This window comes from Solanum dulcamara, chromosome 2, assembly GCF_947179165.1.
Source record: "Solanum dulcamara chromosome 2, daSolDulc1.2, whole genome shotgun sequence".
Lineage (NCBI taxonomy): Eukaryota > Viridiplantae > Streptophyta > Magnoliopsida > Solanales > Solanaceae > Solanum > Solanum dulcamara.
Window position 1 is genome coordinate 83,064,394 of NC_077238.1, and position 10,807 is coordinate 83,075,200.

A 10,807-nucleotide genomic window follows, 5' to 3' on the forward strand; every position below is an offset into this window, starting at 1 on the left:
AAAAATTAATTTGAATGAAGTCAGCTAGACTTTTAACAGTCAAAACTAGGAAGCTTTTATGACTTGGAAATCAATTGATTTGAGTAGACTCAGAAGACATAGAAGAAGACATAGATGACTTACCCTTTCATCATTGATCTCTATGAGCTATTTCCAGCAAGGCTAATTTCTTTACTTCATTCATATATTATAGTCATATCTCTCTACAATAGTATCGTTTGTCCCGGATATTTTTTGATTGTTATAGCAAAATGTAGTTTTTGAGAACATATAATATAACATAACATAAAAAAAAATTAATAATTGTAGAGGATGACTGTTATATAGAAGTTCGCCTATATCTAAAAAAAATAAATCTTCTTTAATAATTGTGCTTGAGCAATATTTGCTGATTGTAACACTTGCTAGTTTATTCCGATAAAATTTAATTAGGAAAGTGGCACATACCAGTGGGTAACGGCTGTTTATTAGCAACATAAGAGTAACACGATGCATAGAGTCTGACACATGCTCGGTGTTGGAAGGAGAATACAAGCTTTGAATGGAAGCCCAAAAATACTTTAGCAATGTACTATAAACATATATTGATGAATAATAAATCGTAATGTTGTAACAACATTGAATCTATCAAGACTATATCTCTAAAGAACACCTATTAATGAATATAAACAATAGGTATAAATCCTAAAACTTATGGACAAGCTTGCAGAGCTTCACACTAAGAATCCCTAAGCCTACAGAGGAGGAAACTTTTCACAAAAAAGTCATGGATGTAGTTCAAGGACTGCAGCAGCTTCATTATTCTCTGCAGATGAAGCATTTTAGCCCATACAATGCATTGCATTTGCATCTTGCTTTGTGTCTGATTTGAGTTGGGAATAGTTGTTTCTCTTTCCTGGTGTATGAATAACTCTACTTACAAAAAGAATACAATAGACTACACAAGCAAACAAGCTGAATTGGACCAAACGCAAGTGACAGGTCATCAACATTGGTCAAGTTGGATGAGCTTCATACTTTTTCAGCAGATTCTATAGACACTACAGTTGCGCATACAGGAGTTCGTTCCACGTGTCAGGGATGCCGGGTAGGCACCAATGCAAGCAGTCGTTTATACCTTCTGATGCTTTTAAACTGTAATGAGATATATGACCCTCATCCCTTAGTTCAGAAATAGCTGTTATGTCCAATAACTTAACCTTTGTGCCCTTCACAGCATCCCCGATAACTGGATCACTTGATTCCTCTTGCTGGATTTCATTTCCTTTTGTAAGTGGAATAGTATTGTCACAGCGACCTCCAGTATTCCAGTCCCCATTGGAGAAATGTCTGGGTGATATGGTCCGGAAGAAAGCCTTAAGCTGTGGACGTGAAGCAATTTGGGAATCAAGCCATCTGGAAATACTATAAACTGTGAAGTTTTTAGCATTTCCTATTTCTGCAAGCTTCCTGTTTACAACAGGCTTTCCATTTACATGCATCACCCATCGGTTTGCGTTAAGCTTCCCTCTGTTCCAGTGATGACCTGTATTTAGAACCACGACATCAAATTGATCAAGATAATTCCTCAGAAAAGCAGGAGGTTGATCCAAGTTCATGGCAGATTTTGTGGCAGGATCTGTAACATTGAAGGGCTCTATACCGCAAAGACTTGCTGACCAGTAATACAAAATTGTGGTGTTTGTGTTTGGAAACCTATAAGCCCATCCATCAGGGCGTACAGCTCCACGTGGTTTGACCAAGCCATACTTCCATCCTACATTTTCAACTTCATGCATCTCCTCACCACCGGTAGCCATACACATGAGAGACTGGAATTGCTGTCTACCAAGTGAATCTCCAATAAAAGCAATAGTTTTGTCCTGCATTCTGAAATAAAGTTACGTTAAGGGATTGAGGCAGTAAATGTGAAATCTGCTCTAAATAATTGGTTCAGGTTTGCCTTTCAATAGCTCTTCTCTTTGCAACACCTTTTACTATGTTTTTTTCCTATCTACCTCATAGCACATGCGGGACCACAATGTTTGGCTGCAGAATTGCCTCTTCTAAATATCAGTGTGTGGTGATATCCAAACTTAGCGACTAATTCAAACTTCAGAGACATATACTTCCTCACCTCTCTCTACAGCACCTGAATCAAAAATTGCAATGATTAAGAAAAAAGAGATGTATACCTTCTCAAGAGTTCTGAACCATTAAAGTCTCGCATCTCACAATTGTCTGGTTGCCAACGATATCCCTCATAGGAAAAGTCAGTACGTTGGGTCAGTCTGCATGCCCACATATCTGATAACCATTGCTTACATTTAAACCCAGAGTATAATGGTCGCCTTCTGTCTGCAATCCACCTGCCTTTAGCAAAATTGCAAGCTGCAGCAAATGAACAGGAAAATGAGGATACAATATCAATCATTTAGTCTTTCAGATGAAATGTCAAATGTAACCATTAGATTAGCCAACTCAGATGTACAACAGCTAAAGATTTTGCGAGAAATTTTCCTCACCCCTTAAATCAATATATTCAAGACAATATCAGAACTAAACTTGAAAAGTCTCATAGATTGTAAAAGTCAGGAGAAATATAGGTCGAACCAAACTGAAAGAACGTCAAAGATTCAAAGGTAAAAATCAGCGTTTTTTTATTTACTTATGAAATAAGTGATATATCATTAAAAGGCATCAAGAAGATGCAAAAATTACAAAAGAGAGAAGATGTCAGCTTTTAGGGAGCCTCTCGGAGTTGATATTCCATCAAAACATCTATGATTCTTTTCAGTCTAAATACACCAAAAAATGCAAGCAGGCACCATGATCCAGATGTTCTTGATGGCTTTATCAACTTCCATAGAAGCCCAGGATTCATAAACATCTCTGACAGTATGTGGCATAGTCCATTTCAGTCCAAAAGAGTTAGAAACATGTTCCAAATGTATGTTGCAGCTGGGCAATGGATGAACAAATGATGGATAGTCTCTTTGTTGGAAAGGCACATGTAGCATCTGTTGGTTAGTTGGAAATACCTTCTGCTTAGATAATCCTAGGTTAGACAGGCTCCATTTAGGACTAACCAGCATGATACAAAAACAGTAGTTTCTCCTAATTGGTACAGTATGTATAATCAACGCAATGGATCACATTCAAATCTTTTTCTATGACGGTGGTGTTTTCGACTATTTCACTGGGTACTTGCTACCTCTCTCTCCAGCACAGGTACCGGTAACTCTGCCACCAAAGCTAGGCTTACGCAAATGGGACGAAATCATCTAAATTCTTTTTTTCCCTCGCTGGGATTTAAACCCCAGCGCTCATGGTTCACCTCCCACTTCATTGAGCACTAAGCCACACCCTTGGGTGCGATCTCATTCACATTTTCTCAGGTAGGAAGTAATAAAGAGGATTATTTACTTTGACAGAAACATGAACTGTACTCATTGTACAAGTGACCATTTTGGGATCAGTTCTTTTTTCTGTTGTTGTGGTTTTGATGACACTTAAAAGCAAAAAGTGTTTTGGCAGTGTGCGATCGTTGGTACAATTGGTTTAAAATAGGATTAATTTGTCCTTAATTATAACTAATACCATATCTGCACATCTTATGTTAAAAAAGAACTTATAACTCTTTCTCTCAACTTAATACGTGCCTTGCATCTCCCCTTTTCTTTTCCTAAAAAGGTTTTCTTCTTGTAATTGATCCTTCATTGATCTCATAATAAGGTATAAATACTGATCCAGCAAAAGAAGATATCGGGTTCTTGCAAAACATTTAAACAGATTAGTCCAAAAGTAATTGACGCTTTTGAACATTTTCTCAGCTAGCAATGTGCTTTATAACAATCCATCAAGGCAAAAAAAATAGGAAAGGAACAACTCTTGACGGGAAAAGCGAAAAGTCTACCATATCAATTTTGAATATAATGAAAAACAAACAGAAACATTACCTCTTCTCTCTAATTGGGAAGTCATAATTTTTTTATCATCTCTCCTTTTAGTGGAAGGCATGACTGTGACATTCTTAACAGAAATATCAGATACTTCCAGTCTATTTTCCTCTGTTCTTCCTTCTGCTATTTGTGAATTTGAATGCTCGTCCACTATTTGTTCGTTTGATCTCAATGGTACTGCAGATTCATCCACTGAAATCTCTACAATAAGAAATAGAAAACAATAAGAATGGAATAGCGATGGTTACTTCAAAAATAATTTACTGACACTGCTAAATGATACGAGTATAAGCCATAGACTACATAACATCACATAATGGTGCTATAAACACTAACGAGGAAAGAGAGGTAAATAAAGTCATAAAGATTATAGCTTCAGAAACAGCAAAGGCAAGTCCAAGAAGACACAAACTTTCACAAGTTTAAAAAGAATTGTTCCTTGGCAAAGTTGTATCTGTTGCGCTGGTTTTCTTTTAGTTTTTTCTCTCCTATAACTAATTTTCTTTCTGGCAGTTACTTAACTAGAACCAACATTAGGCACTTGATTTTTTTGGATGAAGACATCCAAATTGGAATTAAGGGGAAAGTCTCTCAATTCTGGCAAGTATGCTATCCCAGAAGAATAGGCAAATATGCTAATTAAAAATATCTATCAAAATGATCAGATAGGCAAGTAGCTGCGGTCAATTCATCATATCTTCGTTGGAAAAGCTGAGCAAAAGATTGTTCAGAGGAAATGGGCGGCTAAAAGCTTTAATTAATTATGGTACTAACTATATGCTCAAACGTGCACTAGTCCCGCATAATCCATTAATAACACCATATCAATGGTATACATGAAGGAATGAAGCTTCAACGTGAGTATTCCATCTAATCATCTCCCTCTCCTATCATGGCGTCTTATTTAAGAAAAATAAATAAAATTGGAGGGGAATAAGGGATTATCAGTAAACAGAATTACACAATCAAGGTGGGAGTGGATCGTTAGTGGTCAATTAGAACAAGCAAGGTTATATTCTAATATTTTCTTTGATTATTCATAACGGATAAGGAAAAGGGCCAGTTACTATTCTAATTATCACTAGACGACTGCATAGATATCCCCCAATCAAAGCGTCCCATTAAAATATGACATAACTATAGAGTATGGATAAATGCTTGATTTTTGACACAGAACTATAGGTGCAAGACAAGATAAAAGGTGACTGGAAGAAAATACAAGATATCTTGACTTTTAAGTGCATATTATCTTCTCTGTCTTTGGTGTAATATCTTTTTCTGACAAACATGCAAAAAGATTAATCATGAAAAATACAACTTCGACATGTTATTAATGCTCACAAGTTTTCAATCACGTACAAACCTGAGGGCTGCATTATGAACTGATCTTGTGCTGACAGTAAGTTAGTAAGAAGTGGATTCTTCTCCCAGGACCAAAGAAATATGGTTGTAAATAAGACAGCAGACAGGAAAAAGGAGAACTGTCCTCCCAAAAATCTACCAACATTTCCGCCTTTCATTTTTCAATGCACACTCCAAGCAGAGATATACTTGTGAGTTGCTGCTGTTCTTCCGCTACAACACAAGTGAGCCTTTCTACATGTGTGAAGTGAAGAACATCTTGGACATTCGGACGACAACCATCAAGTTTTTAGCCACAACTTTCACAGGTCTGGGCTCTTGAAGCTAAATGATAGAAGCTAAAATTAAAAAGAACCACGTCAAGATAACTACTCAAGCACTCAAATAAAAATATACTTTATTACATCAGAACAAAATGTTGGAAATATTCAAATTTAACAGAACTACTATCAACTCTTCGAACCTCTAAAAACGATGACAACGAAAGGGATAAGAGAGCCACACATACAGTCAAAGGAATCTAAGAATTAGACTTTTCAATGCAAAACATTACTATTTTATATCTCGCCTCTCAAGTTATTCATGACAATTCAGCTAAACAATTCACGATGTCAAATTATGCATATCATATATTGCATTACAACATTTCAAAGTGGTCATTATCTTCTTGTGTTATCTCCTAGAACTTTCTCTTTGACTCTGGAAGAAACTAAATGATTTTTGTAAACTATCACAAGGCCACAACCACATGAGGTATGGGACTTGTTCAATCTCGAATACACACTTTGGTATTAATCTTTTTATGCTATGAAACCATTTGCTGTTAAATCAACGTTTCATAAGCAGAAGTATTATGAAGATGAACATATTTGCTGGTGAATCAACTATTTTACCTGAAGAGCATTATATAAATTAGGAGCAGACTAAAATATAACAGAAAAGAACAAAAAATGAAAAACCATTTGACAGATTCCTATCCTAAAGCTAACTTTTCGAAAGATAATCTCAAATGGCAGCATTACAGCCAAAAGAAAGCACCAATTCAATAACTCAACACACAAGAAAACGACACAGCATTTCGATACCAAATCCAGTTTTGTCCTTTATCTCGCAATTCTTTATTAAAAGATATAAACATTAATCCTTTTTCAGCTTCTTCTATAACAAAATCAATTCAATTACCATCAAGCTAGTCTCAAAATGACAGCAACAACAACAACAGAGTGTAATCCCACAAGTGTGGTCCGAGGAAGGTGGTGAGAGGCCGTTTCCCGATACACCCTTGATTTAATAAAAGTCCCAAAATGGCAGCATTAGAGCGAAATTAACACAGCATTTCGATACCAAATATTTATTTCTCAATTCTTTATTAAAAATCTAAACTTTAATCCTTTTTCAGTTTTTTCTAACAAAATAAATTCAATCAACAATAAAATTACCAGCAATGAAGATCTAAATCATAAAAATGAATAAAAAATCACCTTTTTCAACAATGCTGATAGATCCCCTGACCTCTCTCCGTTCACATTTGCTGCTATACATAGATCGGTGTATCGGAGTTTAATATATATCAAATACACATGCGTATATATGTAAAATTATGGGGACGCTGTAGAGGGAGAATAATCGGGTCGGGTCTGAAAAATGGAGCGTCGCCGACAAATCTGGTGTGATTTGAGATGATCGGAAAGTTTCCTGGTTAACCAATAGGAGAGGGGTGTTATGCACGTATTAGATATGCATATGCCGAGTTTAGTTTGGTAAAATTTAATAATTTCTTCGATGTTGATTTGTTAAATTAAAAATTAATAAAATTATATATTTTTTAAAAATAAATTATTTATTTATTTATTATAATACCCTTGATTTTTGTTTAATTTTTTTTATACTTTTGGCATATTGTTTAAGCAAAGTTTTTGACAAAAAATTGAATTGCCACATTTTTCAACTTCCTCATATAGTTTAACCAGTGAGTATGTGTGTGTATATATATATATATATATATATATATGAGGAAGTTTGTTTTTTATTTATTTGATATCTAGTAATTTTTTATCTTTTTAAAACAAATTTTGGGTGAATCTAGACCCATTTTATTGATAAATAAAAAAGAATACAAAGTTCTACATAAAAAAGAACAAAAAAGCTATTTTAAAAACACACTGAGTCAAAGACGCTTTAAAAAACAAATAGAGCCAAATCGTTTTTTGAGTGAATTACCTGTAAGAGCTTTATATTGTATCTTTTCTCTCTGTAAAAAGAAAACAGAGTCAAATGCTTTTCAAAGTCGAAGTTTTACTTTTTGAAATCGTTTATGCATTCTTTTCTCACAACTCATCAAAAACTCTTCAATTTCTTTTATAGACGGAAATTTTTCAATTTTTTCAGAGGGAGGATTTTCATCATCATGTGATGGCATTTTTTTCTACTCCAGTTCACCGGATTCTTCTTAACGCTCGTTAGATGATGAGCTCTTCTCTCTACTGCAAAGGGTGGACTTGATTTTAACTTTAGAAAAGAGTTATATTTAGTTGGGTGTGATAAAGGGTAATTTGGTCATTTTAACTTTTTTATTCATGTATTATTATTCAGGTATAAGTTATTCCACTTTCTACCCCTCATAAAATAATATATAGATTGATTCATAACTTATACATGTATTAATTATGTTTTATTCTAATTTGCTAACCAAACATGATAATATGTATGTTGAATTTTATACATGACATAAAAATACTATCAAACATTATAAAACTTATACAAAATTTTATAGCTAAACAATGATTTCCAATTTGCCCAACTCTTAAATTGGATGAGTTAATAAAAATGACTTGTCCAAAAGGTTATGTGGACTGAGATAGATCGGATCAAAATAATATAAATAATGAGTCATAGTTCAATTTTCATTTTTATTTATTTTCATATAACTATCAAATACGAGTAATAAACTTAATTCCTCATATAGCTATATAAAATATATTTTAACGAAATTTCGTGAAATTGGACGAATTAAAATGGGTCGATTTAATCACAATTGCACCAAATGGGCCATGATAAGGCCCAATAGCAGAAAAAGTGAAAATGGACTTTAAAACCCTAAACCCCAAGGACTAGAACCTTCTACTGAAATCTTGAATTTCTCCTGCATATATAAAATCTCAGCTTCATTGTTCTCTCTTCTTCCCCACACAAACCAAAAAGCAAAACCCTCTTGTGCAAGCAGCAGCAGCCATGGCGAAACGTTTAATCCCAACACTGAACAGGGTTTTGATTGAGAAAATTACAGCTCCTGCTAAAACAAATGCCGGTATTCTTCTTCCAGAGAAGTCCTCTAAGGTAAGTCACTTAGAAAACTTTTAGTTCTAGAAATTTCTAATTTTGTTGAATGTCTCTTTGAAATTGGTAAATGGGTCTGTGTTAAGATTAATCATAGTCTTATTTATTGCTGCCGTTTTCATTTGACGGCTGTATTTGGGGACATATTGGTTTCATAGTGTGAAATTTAGAAAAGATTTAGCTTTTTGAAAAGCTTTTGGTTTGTTAAGTATCCGAACAAAATGGGGATGTTCCAAGTGCTAAATTTGGTAGAGTTTGTTGAACATTTCACTGAAGAATTGAGATGATTCTAACTTGTCTTTGATTGAGACAAATTTGATTGGTTGGTGTTTAGTGTGCTATTCCCTTGGATATGCATTCCAATTTTAGCTAAAGTTGGTATCTTTTAGTGTTTAATCAAGTTGGTCTGGTGAATTTAGACAACATGTAGTTTAATTTGCTTGGAGATTCTGTTAGAAAACATGTAGTTTGAGAAACCTGTACTTTGTTGAGTATTTCGAAACCTCCTTTGGCTATATCTGGCTACATAATGTGGTTGTTGATTCCATAGGTTGAACAAGTGTGAGATTTAGAGAACTTTTAGGTTTGAATAACTTGTGATTTATCAAGTATCCGAATGAAACGGGTTTGAGTTATGGAGAGAAAGTAATTGTTCACATAATCGAGCTCAGAACTCAACTTATTGTGGGGGGGGGGGGATATTCTGGGGGTATTGTAAGTGCTAAATTTGGAGGACCTGTAGAATTTGTTGAACATTTGACTGATATTGAAAATTTACATAAATGATTGATTGATTTTGTTGTCAGTGTTCTAAAGTCGATATTCCAATTTTAGCTAAATTGGGTTGTTTTGGTGTTTGTATATTCAAGTTTGGTTGAGACTTAGTTGATTGTTGTTAGTGTTATATTATCTTGGATATTCAAGTTTTGGTTGAGACTTAGTTGATTGTTGTTAGGGTTATATTATCTTTGATATTCAAGTTTGGTTGAGACTTAGTTGATTGTTGTTAGCGTTATATTATCTTGGATATTCAAGTTTGGTGTCTGTGTTTTCAAGTTTAATCAAGTCAGTGTTTGTGAATTTCAGCTGAATTCTGGGAAAGTGGTGGCTGTTGGGCCAGGACTGCATGACAAGGCAGGGAACTTGATCCCTACTGCTGTCAAGGAAGGTGACACTGTCTTGTTGCCTGAGTATGGTGGTACTCAAGTCAAGTTGGGGGAGAAAGAGTGAGTGCACTTTGATTTGACCCTGTATTGTTGTTCTAAAAGCTTGAAGCTTTATTCATTTTGTAAACATTCTTGATGATCTTGTGGCAGGTTTCATTTGTACCGGGATGAAGACATTTTGGGGACACTGCATGACTGAAGCATCTTTATAAACATTTGAGTTCATTGAGGGTAATTTAAGGGGGATGGGGAGGTTAATTTCAAGGATGTTTTTGGTTTTAAGTGTTAGACAATTGTGTTTGAGATATCTAATGCAACGATAGTTGAATAACCTTTTGCAGTTCAGTTCTTGACTTGAAAACCTTTTTGTATTTGTGCAATTGTTGTTAACACATCATGTTTTATATCAAATGTTGAAAAAATGAAAGTATTTCTCATAAAACATCTGCCTACACCTTTATTTTAGGGGTGTTGGATTTTCCCTCTTTTCAAATTTGTTATTATTAAGTTCATTGAAAAGGCTAGTTATATCATATAATAAATGGAGATTATAGCTGTCTTTTATGGTCGCCTAAAATTATTATTATTGGTGGCTATGATTGTTAGTATTAATGTGGTGCAGCCTGTGATGTAGAATGTCTCCATAATATGCAATTATAATACCATTGTGAGTAGTAGTGAGTTTAATGGTTTGTCATCTTTCATTTACTATTTATCTTTGTGGTGGTAGAGAAATAAACGACCTTTGTGGTAGAGAAATTATCTCCGATAAATTCTACATTTGTTGGATAGAAAAATCATCTCCGATAAACACTAGCTTCATGGGGTAGAAAAATCATCACTGATAAACCCTAAGTGCATGTACATCTTACATTTACCTTTGCGGACAGAGAGAAACTAGTTTCAATAATATAATCGCTAATTTTAAACTGTTTTGTAAAATTTTTAACAAACAAATTGACGTGTCTGAAAACCACTTTAATAAATACGCAAGAATACACA

General features: G+C 34.4%; 2 protein-coding genes across 3 annotated transcripts; one reads left to right on the forward strand and one right to left on the reverse strand.

Annotated features, from left to right (window-relative positions):
• Positions 1–467: 467 nt before the first annotated feature.
• LOC129881174 (protein trichome birefringence-like 14) lies at positions 468–7,048 on the reverse strand. Its single transcript, XM_055955558.1, has 5 exons — positions 6,785–7,048; positions 5,305–5,641; positions 3,939–4,142; positions 2,175–2,370; positions 468–1,869 (listed from the first exon to the last, which is right to left on the reverse strand). The coding sequence occupies exons 2-5, from the start codon at positions 5,459–5,461 to the stop codon at positions 1,041–1,043; spliced, it is 1,386 nt and encodes a 461-aa protein (XP_055811533.1). The 5' UTR covers positions 5,462–5,641; positions 6,785–7,048; the 3' UTR covers positions 468–1,040.
• Positions 7,049–8,427: 1,379 nt separating this feature from the next.
• Positions 8,428–10,247, forward strand: LOC129881175 (10 kDa chaperonin, mitochondrial-like). Of its 2 annotated transcripts, XM_055955559.1 has the most exons (3): positions 8,429–8,639; positions 9,726–9,865; positions 9,956–10,247. In XM_055955559.1, exons 1-3 carry the CDS (start codon positions 8,535–8,537, stop codon positions 10,002–10,004), a joined length of 294 nt encoding a protein of 97 aa, XP_055811534.1. In that variant the 5' UTR covers positions 8,429–8,534; the 3' UTR covers positions 10,005–10,247. The 2 variants fall into 2 exon arrangements, with proteins under 2 accessions (XP_055811535.1, XP_055811534.1); XM_055955560.1 differs by lacking the exon at positions 9,956–10,247 and having other exon boundaries at positions 8,428–8,639; positions 9,726–9,869.
• The last annotated feature ends 560 nt before the right edge of the window (positions 10,248–10,807 follow it).

Excerpts from the sequence above, each read along its gene's own strand:
- LOC129881174 (XM_055955558.1), bottom strand. The coding sequence starts at position 5,461 with ATGAAAGGCGGAAATGTTGGTAGATTTTTGGGAGGACAGTTCTCCTTT. Across the intron at positions 4,143-5,304 it reads GTTCATAATGCAGCCCTCAG|AGATTTCAGTGGATGAATCT; the intron begins GTTTGTACGTGA and ends TTCTTATTGTAG. Across the intron at positions 1,870-2,174 it reads GGTTCAGAACTCTTGAGAAG|AATGCAGGACAAAACTATTG; the intron begins GTATACATCTCT and ends ACTTTATTTCAG.
- LOC129881175 (XM_055955559.1), top strand. The coding sequence starts at position 8,535 with ATGGCGAAACGTTTAATCCCAACACTGAACAGGGTTTTGATTGAGAAA. Across the intron at positions 8,640-9,725 it reads TTCCAGAGAAGTCCTCTAAG|CTGAATTCTGGGAAAGTGGT; the intron begins GTAAGTCACTTA and ends TGTGAATTTCAG. Across the intron at positions 9,866-9,955 it reads GTCAAGTTGGGGGAGAAAGA|GTTTCATTTGTACCGGGATG; the intron begins GTGAGTGCACTT and ends ATCTTGTGGCAG.